Source organism: Mus musculus, chromosome 7 (assembly GCF_000001635.26).
Source record: "Mus musculus strain C57BL/6J chromosome 7, GRCm38.p6 C57BL/6J".
NCBI classification, from domain to species: Eukaryota; Metazoa; Chordata; class Mammalia; order Rodentia; family Muridae; genus Mus; species Mus musculus.
The window spans coordinates 86949099-86975684 of record NC_000073.6 but is presented as its reverse complement, the minus strand read 5'-3'; the positions used below and the strand labels follow the sequence as shown (position 1 = coordinate 86975684).

At 38.4% G+C, this 26586-nt stretch overlaps 1 protein-coding gene across 1 annotated transcript in view; it reads right to left on the bottom strand.

The window, feature by feature from the left end:
* Window positions 1-20507: 20507 nt before the first annotated feature.
* The window catches only part of Vmn2r78 (vomeronasal 2, receptor 78), a 39829-nt gene continuing 33750 nt past the window's right edge, over window positions 20508-26586 (bottom strand). Inside the window, exon 6 of the mRNA NM_001105189.1 lies at window positions 20508-21433. Within this exon, the coding sequence (NP_001098659.1) occupies window positions 20508-21433 (926 nt within the window). The remainder of the gene's footprint in view (window positions 21434-26586) is intronic.

Below are 26586 nucleotides of genomic sequence, written 5' to 3'. Positions count from 1 at the left end.
AATCAGATAGAGGACTAATAACCAATATATATATATATATATATACAGATCTCAAGAAGATAGACTCCAGAAAATCAAATGATCCTATTGAAAATGGGGTACAGAGCTAAAGAAAGGATTCTCTACTGAGGAATACTGAAGGGCTGAGAAGCACCTGAATAAAAGTTCAAAATCTTTAACCATCAGACAAATGCAAATCAAAACAATCCTGAGATTTCACCTCACACTGGTCAGAATGGCTAAGATCAAAAATTCAGGTGACAGCAGATGCTGGTGAGGATGTGGAAAAAGAGGTACACTCCTCCATTGTTGGTGGGATTGCAAGCTGGTACAAACACTCTGGAAATCAGTCTGGTGGTTCCTCAGAAAATTAGACACAGTACTACTGGAATATCCACCAATTTGTCTCCTGGGCATATATCCAGAAGATGTTCCAACTTGTACTAAGGACACATGCTCCACTATGTTCATAGCAGCCTGATTTATAATAGCCAGAATCCTTAAAGTCCCCAGATGTCCCTCAACAGAGAAATGGATACAGAAAATGTGGTACATTTACACCTTGGACTACTACTCAGAAATAAAAAAATAAAAAAAAAACTGAATTCATTAAATTCTTAGGCAAATGGATCCATCTGAAGGATATCATCCTGAGTGAGGTAACCCAATTACAAAAGAAGTCACTTGCTATGCACTCACTGATAAGTGGATATTAGCCCAGAAACTTAGAATACCCAAGATACAATTTGCAAAACATAAGAAAGTCAAGAAGATGGAAGACTAAACTGTGGATTCTTGGCTCCTTCTTATAATGGGGAATAAATTACCCAGGGAAGGAGTTACAGATACAAAGTTCAGAGCAGAGATGGAAGGAAGGACCATCCAGAGACTGTTCCACCTGGGGAACCATCCCATATACAACCTCCAAACCCAGACACTATTGCATATGCCAGCAAGATTTTGCTGACTGGACCCTGAATTAGCTCTCTTTCATCAGGCTATGGCAATGCCTGGCAAATACAGAAGTGGATGCTCACAGTCAGCTATTGGATGGAACACAAGGCCGCTAATGAAAGAGTTAGAGAAAGTACCCAAGGAGCTAAAGGGGTCTGCAACCCTATAGGAAGAACAATAATATGAACTAAACAGTAACCCACAGAGCAGTGTCTCTAGTTGCATATGTAGCAGAGGATGGCCTAATCAGCCATCAATGAGACGATATGCCCTTGGTATTTCGAAGATCATATGCCCCAGTACAGGAGAATGCCAGGGCCAGGAAGCATGAATGGGTGGCTTGTTGAGCATGGCATAGGGAGGGTATAGGAAGCTTTGGGGATAGTATTTGAAATGTAAATGAAGAAAGTAAAAAAATAAAAACCAGAGACACTGAAACTTATAGAGCAGAAAGTGAGGAACAACCTCAAAGATATGGGCACAGGGGAATGATTCCTGAACAGAACATCAATGGCTGGTGCTGTAAGATTAAGAATCAACAAATGGTACCTCATAACATTGCAAAGATTCTGCAAGGCAAAGGACACTGTAAATAAGACCAAAGGCAAACAACAAATTGGAAAAAGATTTTTACCAATTCCAAATCTGATGGGGGCTAATATCACACACACACACACACACACACACACACACACACACACACACACACATATATATATATAAAACTCATAAAGTTGGACTCTAGAAAACCAAATAACCCTATTAAGTAATGCAGTACAGAGCTAAACATATAATTCTCAACCAAGGAATATCTAATGACTGAGAAGCACCTAAAATTTTTTTCAACATCCTTAATCATCAGGGAAATGTAAATCAAAATAACCCTGAACTTCCACCTCGTAACAGTCAGAATAGCTAAGATCAAATCTCAGGTGACAGCAGATGTTGGTGAGGAAGTGGAGAAAGAGGAACACTCCTCCACTGGTGGTGGAACTGCAAGCTAGTGCAACCATTCTGGAAATCAGTTTGGCAGTTCCTTAGAAAATTGGACTAGTTCTATGAGACGATCCAGCAATGCCTCTCCTGGGCATATACACAGAGAATGTTCCAACTGCTAATAAGGACACATTCTCCATTATGTTCATAGCAGCCTTATTTATAATAGCCAGAAGCTGGAAAGAACCCAGATGCCCCTCAACAGAAGAATGGATACAGAAAATGTGGTACATTTACACAATGGAGTACTACTCAGCTATTAAAAAGAACGAGTTTATGAAATTCCTAGGCATATGGATGGATCTGGAGTATATCATCTTGAGTGAGGTAACCCAATCAAAGAAGAACACACGTCATATGCACTCACTGATAAGTGGATAATAGCCCAGAAGCTCTGAATATTTCTTAGAAGGGGGAATAAAATACCAATGGAATGAGTTACAGAGACGAAATTCAGAGCAGACACTGCCCCACTTGGGGATCTATTCCATAAACAACCACCAAACCCTGACACTATGGCAGATAACAAGAGCCTGATGACAGGAACCTGATATAGCTGTCTCCTGAGAGGCTCTGCCGGTGCCTGAAAACTACACAAGTGTATGCTCACAATCATCCATAGGACAGAGCACAAGGTTCTCAATGAAGGAATTAGAGGAAGTACCCAAGGAGCTGAAGGGTTCTGAAGCCCCATAGGAGTAACTTCAATATGAACTAACCAGTAACCCCAGAGCTTCTTGGAACTAAACCACCAATCAAAGAAAAAACATAGTGGGACATGTGGCTCTAGCTTTATATGTAGATGATGATGGTCTAGTCAGCCATAAATGGGAGGTGAGACCCTAGGCCCTGTGAAGTTTCTATGCCCCAGTATAGGGGAATGGCAGGACTGGAAATGGGAGTGGTTGTGTTGGGGAGCAGGGAGAAGTGGGAGGGAATAGGGGATTTTTAGACAGGAAACTAGGAAAGGGGATAACATTTGGAATGTAAATAAAAAATAATAAAAAAGAAATGAGTTTTAATATCTGAGCTAATATCCATACAAATAGTGAGGACAGAATTCTGTTTCAGTAGCTATGCTGATGAATTTATATCTAATACTTAACTTATGAGCATGCTATTCCAAGAGATTGGCTATGATTGTCACTATGATGGGTCTAAAATAAACTTAGTAAACTCTGGCTGTTCCTTCTTTGAACATATTAAACCATTAATTTAGAGAGTTCTGCATAGTTTTATGTAGGCTTTTGGCAACTCAATTATGACTGCCCATGTGCCTTATATAGATTTAAAATCCCAAGAAATATCTATCTGTGTAAAATTATTCTTTGGGACTGAGAGATGTCTTATCCTACAAAGTGCTTGCCAAACAAGCACAAGGACCCATATTTGCAATTTCAAACACAGTATGAATTAGTTATAAATAGAATTTCCTTTTTCAGTTATAGCTAAATTTACACATACTCTAAATCAGTAATGGAGCATAGAAGAAAATACTTTTGAGTTTTCATACCCAAACTGGCCTCCTCAAACTGCTGCAAAAGGCTCACTGCTCATAATAAAATTGGTAGCAGATACACTATAAGGATAGACATATAGATGACAACACTAAAATTGGATTATTACATATATGAGTTCAATGTGGTATGACAGCTACACACACGACCTATTCCCGAAAAAGCCATACAAAATACAGTTTGTAGATTGAGGCATAAACAAAGCCAATCATGCATGAGAATATTTTTGGAATAATAACGGGATTAATTGTCAGTTTCCTTAACTATATTTTTGCAGCAATGTTGCTAGAATAAAGTATATAGAGTAACATTAATACAATTTGATTGTTTAAAGGAAATGATAAAACAAAAATTAGTGGGCATGTAAAGAGAGCAGCAACTGAAGGAACTGAAAAATATTTTAATATGACTAAGATTAATGTTTAAGATTTAACATAAATGTTTAAGTAATTCATAATTTTGAAACTACAAAATTATTTCGTTCTTTTCCCATTCCCTTTCCTTCTTACAATGTCTTTCCCACATATCGCAATGTTGTCTTTCATATTAATGGCATCATTTAAAAAATATTTTAAATATATATATACATATGTTTCTAAATATACCAATATAATTTGCTCAATCTGTATATAATAGTTACATGTATATATGATTGTAGAGCTGTATGTTTGGTATTGAATAATACAATTTTATATACCTATATTAGATGGATCTATTTCTCCTGCTTTCAGTACTCTCAGTAGATGGTAGATATTTATGTAACATTGAGGCCTGTTGGCCTTATTTTTCAGCACTTTTTTTATGCAGTCATGTTGGTAAAACTTCATGGGTACAGCTTCTGACATTACCATGAGATACTGTCTCAAAACGAACAGCATGATGCTCTGATTTTTACAATCTTTCTCTTCCTTCTTCTACAAAGATGTTGTGTGTACAAGAGTACATATACAAATGTTGCTTTTGGTGAAATAGAAACAATCGCAACTCTGGAACTCTTTAGTGACTCATCCTAAAATAATGAACAGTCCTTAACTTCTGTGAAAGACAAATTTTCAGCAGTAGAGTGAAGAGTCATTGAGGAACTCCCTGAACATAGGCCTCCAGAGTTATATTTACATGTGTCCACTGGCACAAATACATTAAACATACACAAAAACACATGTCTATTTTGTTACATATTTGAATGAATAGTCCAGCTTGTTACTTGGGTACATTTGCTTGCAAAACTGTTTCCAGCTCTTATCTCTGAGCTCCTGTTTATTTTTCTTGCCATGTGTTTCTTATATGCAGCAAATGAAGGATCCTGTTTTCATATCCATTCTGTTAGCCTCTGAAATTTTATTGAGGAATTATGTTCATTGATGTTGAGATATTAATGACCAGTGACCTGCATGTATGTGTATTTGTGTATGCTTCCCATGTTTTTGGTAGCATGGGATTACTTATTTTATGTTTCTTGGATATTGTTATTTTCCTTGTGTTGGAGTTTTCATTTAATTATTTTGGTTAGGGCTGGATTTCTGGATAGATATTGCTTGAATTTGGATCTCATTTGAAATGTGTTGTATTTATTCAACTATTAAAATCAATGAATTTATAAAATTCCTAGGCAAATGCATGAATCTGGAGGGTATCATCCTGAGTGAGGTAACCCAATCACAAAAGAACTCACATGATATGTACTCACTGATAAGTGGATATTAGCCCAGAAACTTAGAATACCCAAGATACAGTTTGTAAAACACAAGAAAATCAAGAAGAATGAAGACCAAAGTGTGGACACTTCTCCCTGTCTTCGAATTGGGAAAAAACACCCATGGAAGGAGTTATAGAGAAAAAGTTTGGAACTGATAGGAAAGGATGGACCATCCAGAGACTGTTGCATCCGGGGATCTATCCCATAACCAGACACCAAACACAAACACTATTGCATATACCAGCAAGATTTTACTGAAAGGACTCTGATACAGCTGTCTTTCCTGAGGCTATACCAGTGCCTGGCAAACACAGAAGTGGATGCTCACAGTCATCTATTGGATGGAACACAGGGCCCCCAATGGAGGAGTAAGAGAAATTACCCCAGTAGCTGAAGGGGTTTGCAACCCTATAGGTGGAGCAACAATATGAACTAACCAGTACCCCCGGAGCTCGTGTCTCTAGCTGCATATGTATCAGAAGATGGCCTAGTTGGCTATCATTGGGAAGAGAGGCCCCTTGGTCTTGCAAACTTTATATGCCCCAGTACAGGGGAACACCAGGGCCAAGAAGTGGGAGTGGGTGGGTAGGGGAGCAGTGGGGAGGAGGGTATAGGGGACTTTAGGGATAACATGTGAAATGTAAATGAAGAAAATACCTAATAAAAATTGGAAAAAGAAAAAAAGTAAAATAAATGTGTTGTATTCACCATCTATGGTTATTGAGAGTTTTGCTGAGTATATTAGCCTAACATAGCATCTGTGGGTTTTTTTGTTTGTTTGTTTGTTTGTTTGTTTTGTTGTTGTTGTTGTTGTTGTTGTTGTTTTTTGAGGCTGCTAGAAATCTGACTAGGCCATTTTTGTGTTTTGTTTAGGGTAAGGCATAAGGATTTTCTTTGCTGGGCAACACTACTTTGTATTCCATAGGCTTCATGAATGTTTATGGGCATCTCTTTCTTTTTTTCTTTTTTTTTCTTTTTTCTTTTTTCTTTTTTCTTTCTTTTTTAAACGTACTACATTTAAAAACAATTTAATAAATATTTTCTTCATTTACATTTCAAATACTATCCCGAAAGTCCCCTATACCCTCCCCCTTCCCAGCATCCCTACCCACCCACTCCCAATTCTTGGCCCTGTCGTTCCCCTGGACTAGGGCATATAAAGTTTGCAAGAACAAGGGGCCTCTCTTCCCAATTATGGCCGATTAGGCCATATTCTACTACATATGCAGCTAGAGACACGAGCTCTGGGGCTACTGGTTAGTTCATATTATTGTTCTACCTATAGGGTTGCAGGCCTCTTCAGCTCCTTGGGTACTTTCTCTAACTCCTCCTTAGGGGGCCCTGTGTTCCATCCAATAGCTGACTGTAAGCATCCACTTTTGTATTTGCCAGACACTGGCATAGCCTCACAAGAGACAGCTATATCAAAATCCTTTCAGTAAAATCTTGCTAGCGTATGCAATAGTGTCTGCATTTGGTGGCTGATTATGGGATGGACCCCCAGGTGTGGCAGTCTCTGGGTGGTCCATCCTTTCGACTCAGCTTCAAACTTTTTCTCTGTAACTCCTTACATGGGTATTTTGTACCCTATTCTAAGAAGGAATGAAGTATCCATGCGTTGGTCTTCCTTCTTCTAGATTTTCTTGTGTTTTGCAACTTGTATCTTGGATATTCTAAGTTTCTGAGCTAATATCCACTTATCAGTGCATATCAAGTGACTCCTTTTGTGATTGGGTTACCTCACTCAGGATGATATCCTCCAGATACATCCATTTGCCTAAGAATTTAATGAAATCGTTGTTTTTAATTGCTGAGTAGTTCTCCTTTGTGTAAATGTGCCACACTTTCTGTATCCATTCCTCCTTTGAGGGATATCTGTTTTTTTTCCAGCTTCTGGCTATTATAAATAAGGCTGCTATGAATATAGTGGAGCATGTGTCCTTATTAGCAGTTGGATCATTTCTTGGTATATGCCCAGGAGAGGTATTGCTGGATCCACTGGTAGTACTATGTCTAGTTTTCTGAGGAACCTCCAGAATGATTTCCAGAGTGGTTGTACCAGCTTGCAATCCCACCAGCAATGGAAGAATGTTTCTTTTTCTCCACATCCTCACTAGCATCTGCTGTTACTTGAATTTTTGGTGTTAGCCATTCTGACGGGTATGAGGTGAAATCTCAGGATTGTTTTGATTTGCATTTCCCTGATGATTAAGGATTTTGAACAATTTTTTTCAGTTGCTTCTCAGCCATTTGGTATTCCTCTGTTGAGTATTTGAAAAGTTTTCTTCCAGGATTATGTTGAGAATATTTTCTGGGCCTTTTACTTGGGACATTCACATTCTTCTATTCCTCCTATTGTTAGGTTAGTTCTTTTCATGGTACCATTGACTTTCTAGATATTTTGTGTTAAAAATAATGTATTTAACATTTACTTTGACTAATATATCAATTTCCTCTACTGTATTTTACATGCCTGAGATTCTGTCTTCTATCTGCTTTATTCTACTAGTAGTGCTTCCATCTGTTGTTCCTCTTCTCTTCACTGTTCCCCATTACCAGCATTTCCTCGGTTTGCATTTTCCCTACTGCTTATTTTTCCATTTTCTGGTTTTGCACAGTTCTATTTATTTCCTTCATATATTCAATTGTATTTTCCTGTATATCTTTAAGGGATATATTCATTTCTCTTTAAAGGATTCTTTCATCTTTATAGGATTATAATTATGGTCTTGTGTGTGTGTGTGTGTGTGTGTGTGTGTGTGTGTGTGTGTGTGTGTGTGTGTGCGCGCACGCTTTAGATGTGCTAGGGTATCCAGAGGTTGGTGTAGTAGGATAGCTGTGCTCTAAATGTGTCATTTTGCCCTCACTTTAGTTTACTGTGCTTTTTACAGGGACTTTACCATCTTTAGTCTCTGGATTAGTAGGTATTGGAATGGGAGTTAGCATCAGCTTTCCTGTTTGGCAAGCCTGTGATCAGTATCCTTGGGCTGTTCCTTGTTCCAGAGCAGCAGGTCTAAATTTGTCAGTATTATTCAGGATCTGCATGTCTGATTAAGGTGGGTTGAAACATGGCATGTGAATGGAGACCTGCCTGTGAAAGCAGGCTAGTCAGCATGCCACAGAGGACTCAGCAAACATCAAAGATCAATTGGGAAAATAATGTTAACATGTATGCTTCAGGATCTATGGGTCTTGTGATGTAGGCAGAGAATTTGGGGGAAGAGAGATTGGAGTTCCATCAGGAATAACAGACTGCTGTGGGTGAGACTTCCATTCTCAATGTATATAATTTGATGTATGAGAATTAATGTTTTTTTTCTAATTGATTTCTTATACATTTAACCATAGTCACACTCATTTTCCTATCCCCTCATTTCTACCATTTAAACTTGCAATGTCACTCCAAAAATATAACACACACACAAATAAACAAAGAAGTTTAACAACAATTACCAACAATAAAAGCATAATATACTTCTCATCATGAGAGCTTTAGTATATCATAATGTTTCTCAAAGGATTTCCCTCTGTCCATATTTATACTTGCAAATGCTTATTACAATGAGTCATCAGTCTAGTCCTAGATTTCTGGTACTTGTGACAATATTAAAATGTATTTTCACTAGGACCCCTTCATTTCATTGAGATCCTGGAGCCCTGAATTAGGAAGACTTTGGTAGATCCAGGTTTTTCTGTGGTTCTCAGTACTTGTGTCATCTCTGGATTTTGGGGTAGTGGTATAATATTTGCATATCCATGTACCAGAACTGTCTCTGATAGAACATGGGTTTTCTTCTGGATTTGTGGGACAAGATGTGGAGACAAGTGGACAAGGTTCAAGTGGAGAAAGCTAGGTGGCCTATGAAGAAACATTGAACTCTAAGGATAGGGTCTTTTTTGGAGTTCAGGGATCTGGTGTGCCCTCTGGTTTAGTACAATATCTTAATCACAATTCAGAGTCATGGGGTTATGAAACTGAGGGGAGAGAGGTTCTTGGGAGACACTGGGCAGATTTTGACCAAGTGTTGTTGGTCTCTGTACAGGTCTTATCTGGGTTTTTAATAAGCCATTGCCTCTGGTAATGCAGATGATATTTATCAGATTCGTAGTCTGGGATATGAAGATGAGGGGAATGTGTGATGTTGAGAGAAACTGCATGGGATCTAAGCCTAATATTTTTATAATAATTGTATTCAAGCATCAGAAAATGCTATTTCTATCACATATAATTTAAAATGTTCCCAGCAGTGGTTGTATATGCCCAACTTCAAACTTTTAGGCCCATACCAAAACATAATAAATGCAATATAAAGGTCCTTAGATGAAATGTCCAACAGAGTGAAGAGTGAACTTTTAGATTCTACACGTTTTCAGTAGAAAGACAGGGAATCAAGTGGAGCGATGAGTTTGCCAAAAGTTTTAAATCAATACCTGGGCAGTTTCTCATAATCCTCTAACTTAATCTGGCTACCTCCCACCCAAATTCTCAAGATAATTGCATTTATTATTGTTCTGGCTTTCTGTGATTCAGATGTGTTTCCATGACCTCTGTCTGCATCACTTGATCATGGGGCCAAACTCTAAACCACCTCTCCTTCCCTGTTTTCCTAACTGGTAAAAGTTCCACACTATTATCTTTTCTACCCAGACACTGTGTGATCAGCTTTTATTGACAAGTTAGAGAGTAAATGATAAGAATGTTTATTCATACCTGAGACAAGAGATTCTTGATTTAAGCATTACAATGCCATATCCTGATTGTAATAGGATGGGGGGGGGTGGCGGCAGAGAAATCAGAATTTGTACAATACAAGGATAACTTTTACACAGTGCATAAAATCATTGTGCCTACACTTCTCTTTTTGTCCTGATAAAGATTCATCTTCTTATAATAATAACCTATATATAATAAGTACAATTCTGAATACTATAAGGTTATATTTACAGTATAATGCCTATAGAACACATATATTGCAATTCTATTGTCAATACTATCATGAGGACTTTGAAGTTTGGTATCTAAATAATTTTCTATCATAATTTGTATTGCTAACATAAAAAATTCTTAGTCTTCAATGTAACATCTAGATTTAAAACAAACAAACAAACAAACAAACAAACAAACAAACTTCTTAAATCCTGAACAACTTTAAGATCAATTGTGAGACTATAACTATCTAGACTGGAAACCCATTAGAGACCTGTAAAGGAATAACTATGTGAACATGAAAGATGGGTAGGTAAGTAGCTTCCAAATTGCTGAAATGACAGACAGTTTTTTGTCTGAAGAGTCCCAGTAAAATATCTCTATAATGTTACAACATCTATCTTCAACTTTCTGGCCCAGTATAACTTATAAACATATCTGTAAAGCAGCATTTATGAAGAACTTGCTTAACAGGTCTTGGCAGAGCCTGGCAATCAACTTTGCCTACATGTATGTTTTATCTGTTTTGGAAACATCCCATCTACTGATGAAGTTATGGCATTTTATTTATCCAATGGCAAGCTTGCCATAACTATAGTCATGTACAGACTGATGTCCTTCTTTTCTCATCATCTTCATAGAAGAAAATTTTGGGTACTTCCAGGACTAAACCTGTCACATTATTGAAAATTATATTTTAATATTTAAACAACATTAAATGCCATATTTGGTGGATCTTTGATTCACTGCCCCTTTCTTTCTTCTTGAAACAGAAGATTCTTGACATAAGCCTTACAATGCCATGTCCAGATTCAAACTAAATACAAGAACAGGGAAATCAGCATTTGGAAAACAAAAGATTAACTTTTATGCAATGCATAAAAAATTATGACTGCATTTCTTTAAGGAGATTTAAATGCGTGGAGACATGCATTGGTGTGCTGTAGACTCTACAGGATAAAAGATTCCAGCCCATATTATAATATCCAGGAAAGTTTTCAAAAAGCCTTGGCACAGGCATATCCAATGGAAATGTTGAGAATTATGAAGCCAGCCCAGGTGCTTGACACAATTCTTGCTTTTCTGAGCATATTGCTATAATCACTCTCCTCCTATCTCTAACATTGTTTTTGCTCCTTTCCTATTGTATTATTGGTAAATTTCTGCATTAGTATTTACTTCTTGTCTTTTCCTGAACAAGAAGTATTATGTTTAAATGTTTCTGGGAAATCCTAAATAACCTTTATCTAGCAAATGTTAAAAATTTTCCTCATATCTTAGAGATCATCAAGCATAAAGAATCACATAGGTAGATGAGGCCATTACTAGCAGGATCTTAGTGAAATATCTGTCCATGAGCAAACTCAAAGAGAAGAATTGGTGTAGGATAAACAGAGACAAGTGACAAAACTCTGAGTAATCAGGAGAATAAGTTACAGAATTAAGGTTTCTTTTTATTATAGCTCAGTTTGAAATGTAGTTTAAAGATGGGGTGCCATACAGGGTACATCCTGGAGGAAGAAAGCTCATTAAATAAGATAGATTGAGCAAACTACACTTTTCCTGCTTTATAGCTTAGATGGTGAGACAAATAAATAAGTTAGGTACTACTACTTGTTAATCATAATGAAACTTGTTTATACGTTTTCTGTTAGTCTGGAGTACTTTAAAACTGCAAATCTTGCCAGCATAAAAGCAGGCTGTTAAATATTGAATGAGCTTGCTTTGAACAAGACATTTATTAGACTCCTTAAATTGGAGGTATGGGGATAATAATGATAATATAATTTGTTCTTAACCCTGGACATAGAATGAAAACTCAAACACTTAAATTCTACTACTTGGATAATAATTAGCCTCTCTTTGTCCTGTGACTATTCTGTAATTAAAAAAAAATCTAGTTTGTTTATTCATTAGTTAGGTCCACAGAATTTACCTGATTGCTAGTGACACAGAGATGCTAAATTCACTTGACCATCATCTGACTCATTCTCTTCCCTCTCTGACTCTTTATGAGACTTTGTTAGGAATAGTTCCCATAGGAAGGCTCCATTTTCATCATGGAAGAAGAAATGAAAATATTCCACAAAAATTCAAATATCAAAAATATCCATCTAGAAATTGAGTCTTATGGACATGCTAAAGACAAATATATAATATGGGTGTTAACAATACACATAAAAATTGTATCAAATATATAAACTTACACAACCAAAACCGAAAGAAAACATAAACACGCGTGTGCATGCACACACACACACACACACACACACACACACACACACTACAGAAAACTCATAGCATTACCACCATAAACAAGTATAAGAAAATAATAAACTGGGTGTGGTGGTGCACACCTTCAATCCCAGCACTCAGGAGGCAGAGGCAGGCGAATTTCTGAGTTCGAGGCCAGCCTGGTCTACAGAGTGAGTTCCATGACAGCCAGGGTTATACAGAGAAACCCTGTCTCAGAAAACCATAAAAAAAAAAAGAAAATAATAAAATTTAACAATCAGTGTGCACTGGGCACTGATATCTTTCAATAACAATGACCTCAGTTCTACTATTAAAAGACATAGATTAATGGGCTGGATATGAAATCAGAATCCATTGTTTACTGCATACAACAAATACACTTCAATATTAAGAGGAGATATTTTCTCAGATGAAAGGGTTCAAAAATATATTCTATGCTAATGGTCTTATGAAGCAAATGCTATCTAACAAAATAGACTTAAAAAATCGTCAAAATATATGGGCAAGGACACTACACACTTGTGAGAGGAAAAATTCACCAAGAAGAAAAACCTGAAATTTCAGTTTTCAACATCTGTTCATTAAATTCAGGGAAAGTCAAATTTTAATAGAAACACTACTTCAGCTTAAATAATGTACTGAACCTCACACAATTATATTGGGGCACTTCCATACTCAACTCTATTAATGTATAGTTCATGCAGTTAATTTAACCTGAGCATTGCTGGAGCTAATTGGTGTGGAAACAAAATAGTCCTAACAAGTAATTATAGAACATTACATTCAAACACAAAACTGTGGTCATCTCCTTAGATGCTGAAAAGTACTGGAGAGATCAGGAATTCAAGATACATACCTAAACATAATAAAAGCAATATACTGAGTCATTAGATAAAATGTTCAAGAGTGGATAGAGGAAACTTGTGGAGTCCACCTTCAGTAGAAAGACATTGCATTGAGGGGGAGGGATGGGGTTTTGATCCCACTGTCCAAAACTCTGACCTAGAAATGTTCCTGATTTAAAAAGCTGCAGGGACACAAATGTAGAACAGCCTGCAGGTAAGGTGATTCAGTAACTGGTCCAAATTGGGATCCATCTCAAGGAGAGGCTACAAGGCCTGACACTATGATTGATGCTATGGTGTGTTTACAGACAGGAGCCTAGAATGGCTGTCCTATGAGAGGTTCAACTGGTAAGATAACAAGGAAGGGTGGCTGGGTGGATTTCAAGGAAGAATGCAGAAATTAAAAATGATGTTACTGTGTTATAATCTCAAAACTAAAAGAAGCAAAAATAAAATAAAATAAAAGCATTGATAGTATAAAAGAAGGCAGAGCTAAGATGAAAAACATACTACCAAAATTATATACATGTTGAAAATATCACTTTCCACATTCTAACTCAATATGTGAATTTTCATAGGGCCCATTATCAGCCTTTCTTACTCATTACTGTAACATATAATTACCCAAGATGCACAATGTTGTGGTCTTTATTGAGAAATATCATGCTCAAATTAGTGATTCTAATATCTATTATACAAAATTATTTTTCATTATATTTTATTTAGTTACATGCCAAAAGTTTCCTTCTCCCATTCACACCTTCCAGATACCTTCACCCTATCACAATTCCCTTCACCTCAGAGAGGGTGCTCCATAACTCCAGGGATCCGCCTTCGTGGGGCATCAATTCTCTACAAGATTTGGCATATCTTTTCCCACTGAAGCCTGACAAGGCAGTCCTCTCCAACATATGTGCCTGGGACCTCAGAGCAGCCCATGTGCTCTTGGATTCATTTCTTAGCCTTTGGTGCCTCCACAGGAACCAGATTATTTGACACTCTTAGTCTTCCTATAGCGATGTCATAACCATTAGATCCTTCAAACCTTCCCCTAACTCTTCCATATGGTGCCTTACCTTTGTATTGTGGCTTGATGTAAGTACCTGCATTAATCTCAGTCCACTGCCTCAAGTAGACAGTCATGCTAAGCTCCTGTCTGCAAGCACAATGTAGTATCAGTAATAAGTGCCTGTTGATTGGGTGGATCTCAAATTGGTATGGTCACTGATGGGCCTTTCCTCTCAGGGTCAGTTTCATTTTTGTCCCTGCATTACTTTTAAGCAGGAAAATTTGGGGGCCAAAAATTATGAAGGTAGATTGGTATCTCCATCCCTCCACTGAGAACCCTCTCCAACCACCAGAGGTGATCTTTTCAGGTTCCATCAAACCACATTGGATATTTCAGCTAAGGTCACCTGCAAGGATTCCTGTGAGTCTCTTAAATCCAAGGTCTCTGTGATTTTTCTAGTGTCTGCACCCGAAACCCTGGCAGCCAAAATTTCCATTTATTCTCTTGGTCTTTTGGGCTACTCTTGTGCCTCCTTCATATCTCATCCAACACACTTTCTGCTTCTCCTCCTCTCTCCAATTCAGGTTTCTCCCTTGCTCTTCCTCCTCTTATTAGGTTGTTCCTTTTCTAAGTGGGATTGAAGCATTCTCATATGGCCTTTCCTTCTTTTATAATGTTTTAAGGTATGTGGGGTGTATTATGAGTATTCTGTATTTCACTGTGTAAATAAACCACATTTTTGTATCTGTTCTCTGTTAATGGATATCTGGGTTGTTTCCAGATTCTGGCTGTTACAAATAAGGCTTCTGTGAACATAATGGAGCATGTGTCCTTGTGATACAGTAACATCTTTGGGTATAAGCCTGATTTTTCAGGTAGATCTGTTTCCAGTTTTCTCAGGAACCTCCAGATTGATTCATAAAATGGGTGAACAAGTTTGCAATCCCACCAGGAATACAAGAGTGCTCCTTTTTCTCCACATTCTCATCAGTATCTACTGTTGCCTGAGTTTTAATCTTGGCCATTCTGGTTTGTGCAAGGTAGAATCTCAGTGTCACTTACATTTGCATTTCCCTGAAGACTAAGGATGTTCTTAATAGCCATAATCTCCATCCTACGAAAAGCAATCCAAAGACAGATTCACCGCACTCCTGAACAAAATTCCTTCTCATTTCTGTGAAGAATTGAGTTGAGCAATTCTCAACTTTATATGGAGTAACAAACAAAAATATGGAATAGCAAAAACAATTCTCCACAATAAAAGAACTAAGTGAAATCATCATGCCCTACCTCAAGCTGTACAACAGAACAATAGTGATAAAATCTGCACAGTACAGAGGACTCTCCATGCTGCAGGCACCCTAGAACACCTAGGAACTTATCATCACTGGTGAGTGGAGTGCAACATCTGTTCCAAAACAACCGGTGGGGGAGGGGGAAGGTCTGTGCCACAAAAACAGGGACAAAGGAAACCCACCTAATCAGCGAATGGGGTTCTTTCCAGTCAGCTCCAGGCCTGGGCCACCTTGGGCACGAACTCATGGGACAGTCCCAAGGTGCCCAGAGGACTCTCCATGCCACAGGCTCTATAGCACACCCAGGATACGAGGATCACTGGTCTGGGTAAAAGACTAAGCTTCCTAGAAAACCAAGAAGACAGAATTATAAGAAATGTTGACTGAGGATTACTCACCATGTAAACAAGCAAACAATCAAACAAAGATACATGTTGAAAAGTCTTTGTGGGTGAAGAAAGCAATCACCAGAGTGGAGGAGAGAGGGAGGAGACTGAGTGGGAAAGGGGACAAGGAAGAGAAGAGGGAAAAATGAACAGGTATTGGGTGGGGAGAACAAAACTGAAGTGCTGAGGGACAGCAGAAAAAATGGAAACATGCCTTGGAATGTAGAAGTTTGGGGGATACTACCATAAACAAGGTACTCAAAAAATAATGAGTTTTTCTGACATAGACATCTTTTACTGCCTTTGGCTTATTAGTATGCTTAGGGATCCCCAAGAAGATCTCCTGAGTGTTTGTTAGGATTAGCACTTTTTAGTCTTTTACAGATTTTTTTTTAGTAATCAGAACTCCAAGTGCAGTATTATATTATAAAGATAGCATTTTACAGCTTTCCTTAGTCACTAGCTATTAATTTCTTCAACATCCTATTCAAAGAATTTACCTAAGTCTTGATGGTTGGGGATTTTCTTAGCTATTGTATTAAAGTTGGATTGCCTAGTCTGTTACTTTTAGTACAATCAACCATTTTTGCTGCCAAGTGTCTAGATTAGTTGTCTCTGTGTGACTTCTGGAGGCCATGAATCATCTAGGTGTCTCACACTTTCCTGCAATTCTTTCAGAGAACACCCTGATCTGTGCCCAAAGTTTAGCTGTGGTTCTGTTCATCTGTTTCTGTCAGTTGCTGAGTGGAGCATCTCAGAGGATAATTATGCTAGGTTTCTGACTGCAAGAACAGTAGATTAGCTTAAGTAGTTTTCGGGATTGGTTCCTGCCCATGGGATAAGTCATAAGGGGACCCAGCCATTGGTTGATTATTTCCGCAGTCTCTGCTCCATCATTGTCCCTGCATTCAATGTGGTCTTCAGGACAAATTAGGGGTTGAAGGGTGTTTTTTTTAAGTTGGTGTCCACTTGGAGTCTTGCTTTTCTACAGGAGGTAGCTATTATATGTTCTGAATCACACAATTCCAGATTCTCAGCTAAAATGCCTCTACTATACTCTTTGGAGCCTCTCCCATCCCAGGTCTCAGATACATGATTCAGATGCCTCCTCCTCCTGCTAAGTTTTGTTTAATGACCTGGCTCTTTCACCCTTGCTGTCCCTATACCTGATCTCCCTAATCCTCACCCCATTCGCTCTCACACACAATTTCCTCCCTCTTCTTAGTCTGGGTGAGATTCAAGCATCCTCTTTTGAGCATTCCATTTTATGCTTATCATTGCAATTCCAGGGATACCTCATTAAATAAAAAAATTATGTTTTTTACATTTCCTTGTACTTCTAGATCAAAATATAGGTTTTGCTCATTAAATTCTATCTATATATACAATCTACACATCTTGCTTGTGCCCTGACTCGCCAGCAAGAACGATGCTGCAACAGGATCCTTCTGTACACGTTTATTGGGAGTGCTTGATTGCAGAGGCGAAGAGACCCCAAGCCCAGAACGGGTGCTGCTTATATAGGCCTAGGAGAGGCGTGTCTCACATCCGGATTGGTTGTGCATGGGTTATGCTTACCACCTCATTTGCATGCCTACATCTGATTGGTTAACTTCTCTCTCATCTGATTGGTTAACTTTTCTCTCATCTGATTGTTTAACTTGTCTCTCATCTGATTGGTTAATTTTGGTTAATTCTTAAAACCTCATCTTGGCAGAAAAAACTTTACTGCCTATGTATGCTTGGTGGCCAGTGGTAGCCAGCGCCACCCTGCAACGGCACATGTGGCTTCCCACATCTCCCCCTTTTTGGTTTAATAAAATGAGGCTGGACTAGGCCTGTGCAAATATGTCCATCCCCAGCGGCTCCTGTTTTAGGTAGTTTCTCTAATGTCACAGCCTTACAGCCTTACCCTATCGCCACCAGGCCATGTGTCTTAGGTTTGTCTGTGCATGAGGAAAGTTGCCCGTCTCTGGATACCACAGTGTTGTGTGACAGTAATTGCTAAATGACCTAGGGCGAACTCTACAAAAGAGGCCAGCCAAAAAATGAATTAGTGGGGAAATCATGATCATCCTATCGAGTGCAATGAGGAAACCTCAGTGATGTGCAAGGACTGATCAATGATCATTGAATCTCTCTCATCCCAGTGCAATGGATCCATAAATCCATGGTGTGCAAGAGCAGAGAACTCAGATGCCGACTAATTCTTATGCATAGATAACCAAACTTCAGGGGAGGCACCGTTTTCAATAGCTAAAAGTGTCTGAGTTATAATCACCTTGTCACGTTTTTGTTGGGTTCTGAATTTGTATACCAACCAGAGCATGAAAACCAGTCCACAGCATATGGCAGCACCAAACAAAATCACTCCCACCCATTCCTTAAAGTAAGATAAGGCAGAGGTAAGGCAAGAGGTAAAATTGCCAACAATGATGGGTTCTATTCGAGTTCCATTAAGGCTTAAAATCTGGCATTAGATGTAAAGAATGGAGGAAACACCCGAATTAGTCAATGGCATGGGTTCAGGAACACAGAGCTCTTCAGTTCTCACTAGCAGGAGCACCCCCAGCCACAGGAACATCCACATCCTCATAGCTCTGCTTGTTTTGAATTGCTCTGGTCAGCTGTTATGGGACCCACAGCTGTTGTCGGTGATCCTAGGGAAACACACAAACAGACCCTCTCGCCCATGTCAACACCATCAACATTGGTGGGCAATGATTTCCACGCCCTTATGGCAATCTGATTCACCTGCTCAAACACTTGCACTGGATATCCTGTCTGTGGTTGTGCAAAGCACCTTGACCAGGCAGCATATCCCTATCCCATGCTGGATTTCCTGCAGCGAGTTAGCCACTTCCTGTTCATTTGCAAATTCAATAAGGAAGGCTTTCCAATCTAAATACTGCCCAGGTGAAAGGCATGCCTTCACCAAGACTGCCCAATCGGATGGCGTCATGCAGTGTCTATTCAAGGCCTCTACTTGAGCCACAGTATAGGAGGCAGTTAAGCCTTATATCCACACGGACTCAGCCAAATTCCTGATTACTTTGAAATCTAGAGGCTCATGATATCTCTGCCCTGCTTGGTCAGTGAAAATAGGACATCCCAGCAAGGAGAATCTAACCTCTCTCCAAACCTCCAAACAGAAGGTCCGCCTATAGGTGGCTGCCGAGGAGGCATAGGGAGGGGTCACAGAAGCTAATTTGCCTTCTTCCTCTGCTTCGGCTCTTTTATTTTGTCCTTTCTGTCCACCTGATAACACTGTGTCTCCTTTCTTTTTCTTTTTTCTTTTTAAGCCCTTCTCCTCTTCCAACATACTTTCTTGTTGCTCTGTAAGTATTTTCTGACCTGTCATGACTGACTCTACACACAGTTTCAAACAGTAACAGAGTCCATATATCAGAACAAACAAGACAAAAACTATCAGACCTACCCACAAAGGGTCAATGGGAGAAAAAAAGCATAACTCATGAGCCTTAACTTGTTCCAAAGCCGGGAACCTTATTGTCTCAATCCTTTCTTTCCTTCCTTTCCTTTTTCCTTTCCATTCCTTTTTTTTTCTTTCCCTTTTTCTTTATTTTCCCCTTTCTTTTTCTTCACTATTTCCTTTTTTTTATCACTGATTCCTTTTATTTTTCCTCCCTTTTCTTTTCCTTTTTATCCCCCTTTAACCCAGGGATCAATTTGGGAGACTTACTGGTACCACAGTTCCTCAGCTGAAGAGTTCTGAATCCACGCAGTCGGATCCTTCTCAGCAGTCTGTTTTTCAGGAACACTTCATTACCACCGTTCCCCAGCTGAAGAGTTCTGAATCCATGCTGGATCCTTCTCAGCAGTCTGTTTTACGGGAACACTTTATTAACCGCTCCTTCCCTGAGATGCAGTTCTGAATCCTCCCTGTAGCAGGGGTCTTCGCTCATGCCTGAAGGTGTTTTTTTTTTCCTGGGTTTCAGCACCACTTCTTGTGTGCGCCCTGACTCGTCAGCAAGAATGATGCTGCAACAGGATCCTTCTGCATACGTTTATTGGGAGAGTTTGATTGCAGAGGTGAAGAGACTCCAAGCCCAGAACTGGTGCTGCTTATATAGGCCTAGGAGAGGCATGTCTCACACCCGGATTGGTTGTGCATGGGTTATGCTTACCACCTCATTTGCATGCCTACATCTGATTGGCTAACTTGTCTCTCATCTGATTGTTTAACTTGTCTCTCATCTGATTCGTTAATTTTGGTTAATTCTCAAAATCTCATCTTGGCAGATAAAACTTTACTGCCTATGTATGCATGGTGGCCAGTGGTGGCACATGTGGCTTCCCACATACACACACACACACACACACATATATATATAATCTAATAACAAGACACAATTGGTACTAGACAATAGGTATCAAATGAAATATTTTGAACACAAAAGTAAAAATCTTCAGACATTAGACTATCCAATGATAAAAGCTTGATTATATGGTATGATTCAATAGACTGATATCCAAGTCGTATGTTAGATATTTATTGTCCAGCTTGTTTTCTACATTTTTTAATGGGATAAACTCACATAAGGATATAATACATAGTAAGCAGTATGGTGATCATGCTGATATGTTTGGTGTAATAGTAAACAGTTACATTCTGTTAATATTTATAGATTTAGCATGTATTTTCCTAAACTCATGAAAAGAATTTATTTGTGGTCTCAACAAAATAAGGTAGCACTTTGGCACAAATATGCAAAGAAGCATCCCTGCACTGGAGGCCAATATACAGAAGACCTCCACAGCAACCATAGCCTTGCCCTTAGTGCTATGATAGACAGGGAGGAAGGTGACCCAGACACTGCAGAACACCAGCATGCTGAATGTCAGGAGCTTGGCTTCATTGAACGTGTCAGGGAGATTCCTGGCTAGGAAAGCCACAGTGAAACTTGCAAGAGCAAGAGAGCCCATGTATCCCAGGACACAGTAGAAGGCAGTCACTGAACCTTTGTTGCAAACAATGATGATGTGTTCATGTATCATGTGTAGATCAGCATCAACAAATGGAGGAGAAGTTCCCAGCCAGATTCCACAGAGAATCATTTGTATTGTGGTGCATATGGGAATGATGTAATTAGGTGCCCCTGAAAGTAGCAGCCACCTCAGTCTTCTTCCTGGAACAGTGATCTTAAATGCTAAGACTACAGTAATTGTCTTGGCTAAGACACAAGAGGCAGCCACAGTGAACACAAGGGCAAATGTGGTCTGTTGCAGGATGCAGCTAACCATAGTGGGATAACCAATGTAGAGCAAGGAACAAATAAAACAAAATATGAGGGAGGTGAGTAGGACATAGCTGAGAGTTTCATTATTGGCCTTGACTATGGGAGTGTCTCGGTGTTTCAAGAAGACACAGAGTATAATAAATGTAAGAGAAGAAAAGAACACAGCCAAGACAGCCAGAGCCATTCCCAAGGGTTCTTTGTAATCCAGAAAGGTCACAACTTTCTTGAGGCAGTTAGTTTGATCAGTGTTGGCATACTCATCCTCTGGACACTTCACACATTGATCCATGTCTAGGGCAGGAAGGGAAGAATTGTCAATTTGATTTTTTTTTTTTAGAAAAATAAGAAGATATACCAAACCTATGCTTTAGAAAATCATAATTATATTAGACTGACATCTTGTTTTAGATGCAAACTTAAATAAAGGAACTTCATAAAATGTGATCTTAATTTCCAATGCTCCAAATCATTATACAAGCTTATGTTCATATTTATCTAATATACTCATTGAATTTTTCAAAAACAAAATTGAATTGTTGCATAATTTTTGTTTCCACAGTAGAATGTCTTAGATTTGTTGTTCGTCACATTACACTTTTTTTTCACTTATAATTGTGTATATTTTTCAAGAGAAGAACTTAGAAGGAGATGTGTCAGTAAATCTATGTATCAGTAAAATATGTGGTCCTACATGTGGTCTTAAGGAGAATTTACAGGCAAATTTTACTAAACCATTATAATCACAAATTCTAAATATTTGTCTTACATATACAAATATTTACAGCCCTTATCATTTATTATAGAAACTTACCTTTTAAAGAGACAGACATAGTCACAGGAACCAATAGTTAATAAAAAGTTAGATTTTTGGAATCTAGTCAAATGGATTCATCTACAAAACCAATTCCTCAGCTAAGGCTAGAAAATTACAAAAGAAAGGGATTAAAAAGTGTAAGAGCTTGAGGATAAGAGAATTATATGAGTATGTATATGAGCCTGATGTAGCTGTCTCCTGAGAGGCTCTACAAGTGCCTGACAAATACAAAAGTATATGTTCTTAGACAACCATTGGACTGAACAAAGGGTCCCCAATGGAGGAGTTAGAGAAAGGACCCAAGGATCTGAAGGGGTTTGCAGGTCCATGGGGTGGGGGGACAACAATGTGAACCAAGCAGTATATCCAGAGCTAGACCACCAATCAAAGAGTACACATGAAGGGCCCCATGTCTACAGCCACATATGTAGCAGAAGATGACCTTACTGATCATCAATGGGAGGAAAAGCCTTTGGTCCAGTGTAGGGGAATGCCAGGACCAGGAAGAGGGAGTCGGTAGGTTGGTAAGCAGGGGGAGGGAGGAGCAGATAGGTGATTTTCAGATGGGAATCCAGAAAAGGGGATATTTGAAATGTAAATAAAGAAAATATCTAAGAAAGAACAAAAAGAAAAAAAAAGAGTGAAGAACTAGAGGAAAAGAGATTTTATATCAGTGTGTTTTTTCAAGTCTACCCATAAACATCTCAGAAAAGGGGTTTCTTAAGCCAGGCAGTGGTGGTGCATGCCTTTAATCCCAGCAATTGTGAGGTAGAGAAAGGCAGATTTCTGAGTTCAAGGTCAGCCTGGGATAAACAGAGAAACCCTGTCTTGAAAAACAAAACAAAACAGAACAAAACAAAACAAAACAAAACAAGAGTAAGGAGGGGTATTTGGGGTTTTTGTAGAAAACATAAGGAAAGAAACAGTGCAATCATTATAATTTCCAAAATAAATGTATTATAAACAACTAGGATAATTTCAAGAGTGGATGTGACAACATGAAATGCCATTTCCCAAATTCTTCATATGTCAGAAATATCACGTTATGTTTTATGATTCAGAAATTTAACTGTGGCAGGGCACAGTATATGCCAATTTTAATTATTTATGGAAGATCTGACTATTCGGTACTCCCTAGACTTTAGTGCTTATCAAAAAATACCATGCTCTAAATAATAGTAAATGCCTCAAAAATAATCTTAACAGATTTTCATAGTTGGAGGTTTTAAATATTCTTTCCACTCATATAAGGTAGTTTGCACAATAGAATATTCAGTTTTCTCAATCAAATTAAGCCAACAGATCCAAGTGAAATGTGGTGCTCTTTTCCTAGTACTGACTCTGTATTCAAAGATGTACATTTGTGTTCATTTTCTATTTCCTTTTTGATTTTTGCTGAACAGTGTTATCTAAATTGGTGAGTAGAAGTTCAAATACTCCGAATTTTACCCACTTAAAAATGATCAATTAGTTTTTGTATTTTCTTCATATCTCTTAAATATAGTACTTAAAGTTCTACCTAGGATAATAAGACCTCCAAAGGAAACCATGGGATACAAAATGTAAAGGAAGTGCCCAAAATATTTTCAGATGATATGATAATATATATAAAACTGATTCCTAAAATTACACCAGAACTCCTATAGCAGATGAACAATTTCAGCAAAGTGGCAGGATATAAAATTAACTCAAACAAATTAGTAGCCTTCATGTATACAAATGATAGTCTGAGAAAGAAATTAGGGAAACAGCACTCTTCACAACAGCCAGGAATTCTATAAAATATCTTCGTTTGATTCTTACCAGGTAAGTGAAACATCTTTATGACAAGAACTTCAAATACTTGGAAAAAAGTAACTGAAGTCCTCAAAAGATGTAAAGATCTCCTATGCTCATGCATTGGTAGAATTAACATAATAAGAATGGCCGCCTTATGAAAACAATGTACAGATTCAATGCAACACCCGTTGAAATTACAACAAGATTCTTCACAGACATTGAAAGAGCAATTTTTCAACTTCATGTGGAAAAAAACAAACAAGCAAACAACCAAGGACAACCAAAACAATTTTTAACAATAAAAGAACATCCAGGGGAAATTGCCATCCTTGACCTAAGGCTGTACTACAGAGCAATAGTGATTTAAAAATCCATGATATTAGTACAGATACTGACAGGTTGATCAGTGGAATAAATAAAAGTAAACCCATACATCTATAGACACTTGGTCTTTGACAAAGAAGCTAAAAAGTACAGTGGCATGAAGAAGGCATCTTCAGTATATGGTGCTGGTCTAACTGGTGTTCTGTATATAGGAGAATGAAAATAGGCATATCTTAATCACCTTGTACAAAGCTCCATTGAAAGTAGATAAAGGATCTTAACCTAAAACCAGATACACTGGATCTAATAAGAGAGAAAGTTGTAAAGAGCCTTGAATTCATTGGCATAGGGAAAATATTCCTGAACAGATCAACAATGGCTCAGGCTCTATGATCAAGAACTGACAAATGGGACCTCATGAAACTTACATGAATGCTTCTGTAATTTAAATGACACGATCAATTGGAAAAATCAGAAACATACTGATTGGAAAAAAAATCTTCACTAACTCGCCATTTGATGGGAGGGCTAATATCAAAAAAATATATAAAGAACTCGAGATGGTAACCTCCAAAGTACCCAATAACCCAATTATAAAAAGGGGTACAGAGCTTAACAAAGATTTCATAACAGAGGAATCTTGAATGGCCTAGAAGCAATTAAAGACTATTTCAAAGTACTTAGTTATCAGGGAAATGGAAATCAAAACGACCCTGAGATTCTACCTCAACTAATCATGGTGGCTAAGAACTATTCTCAACTATGTCAACACTTGCTGGCAAGAATGTTGAGAAAGAGGAACATTCTTTCATTGCTGATGGGATTGAAAACTGGTACAACCACTGTGGAAATCAATATGGTAATTTACTCTGAAAATTGGAAATAGTTCTACCTGAAGACTGAAATAAACTACCCTTGTGCATATAACCAAAATATTCCATACCATACCACAGGGACATGTGCTTCATGATGTTCATATCAACCTTATTTGTAATAGCCAGACAGTGGAAACACCCCAGATGACCCTCAAACAAAGAATGGATATAGAAAAATATGGTTTATTTATACAATGAAATACTAATTATCTATTAAAATGAAGATATCATGAAATTTACAGGCAAATGGATGGAACTAGAACATATCATCATGAGTGAGGTAACTCAGAAACAAAAGAACACATATGGAATGTACTCACTTTTAAGTGGATATTAACAAAAATGTACAGCACACTTGGGAAACAACCTACAGCACATAAAAAGTACAGGAAGAAGAAATGACCAAGTGAGGATGTTTCAATTGCACTTAGAAGGGAGAATGAAATAATAAAAAGAGGCAGAGTTTGGGAGAGAACTGGATGGAAAGGGGGGAGGTGAAAAGGGGAATAGGATCAGATTTGTGAGTCAGGAGAGAAGCACACAAACCAGATAATTTGAAAAGAAATAAGCAGCCTTGGGTGTGTTGGGGGGAGGTGAGAGACTCTACAAAGTACTAGAGACCTAGGAGATAAAATGCTCTCAGGATGCATTTGGCTTGACCTTAGCAAAAATGGCCAGCACTGAGGAGGAAGAACTCAAAGAGTCCACCTTCAGTAAATAGTGGAGTGACAAAATTAGTAACCCACAGTCAAAATTTCTGACCCAGGATTATTCCTGTGTAAAAGAACTGTAGGGACAAAAAGGGAGAAGAGAGGGACAGAAAGACACTCCAATGACTGGCCCAACTTGGGATGCATTTCTTAGGGGAGTGGGGCATAAATGCCTTGCATTATTACTGATGTTATGATGATATGCTTACACAGGGGAGCCTTGCCTGTCTGTCCTCTGAGAGGGCCTATCAGCAGCTAACTGAGACAAAGGCAGTCACTTATGTCCATTCATTATACTGAAATCAAGGGCAAATATGTTTGAATTACGGGAAGGATTGAAGAAGCTGTTAGGGAGAGCAACTCCATAGGAATACCAGCAGACTAAACTAAGGAGACCCCAGGGAGCTCCCAAAGATTTAGCCACCAACCTGCAGCATACATGGGCCAGTCAGAGGCCCCTTGCACATATAGTGCTTAGGTCTGCCTGTCTGGCCTCAGTGGGAGAGCATGCACATACTCCTCTAGAGACTTCAGGCTCCAGAGAAGGGAGTGGTCTGGTGGTGTTGGGGAGAATCCTCTAGGATGCAAGTGGGTGGATGAATGGGATGAGGAACTGTGGCAACCTTGACTGAAGATGGGGTAGGCAACAAAACAAAAAATCAACTATTATAAAAATGTCTTATTTTAAATCTTCAAGAGTGACACTTGCTCTTCCACAGGGCACACCTGCCAGAAGACCAGGTAGGATATCTGTAGACCATTCCCACTCTGCCTATTTCCTCCTATACAATTCTCAGGGCCTACCATAATCTTGCAACAAAATTACAAGGGATGCTTCTACAGGACATTTTATCCTAAAACAAAAGGATATATCTTCTTCTCAACAACTCATGGTACCTTCTCCAAAACTGACCACATAATTGGTCACAAAACAAGCCTCAA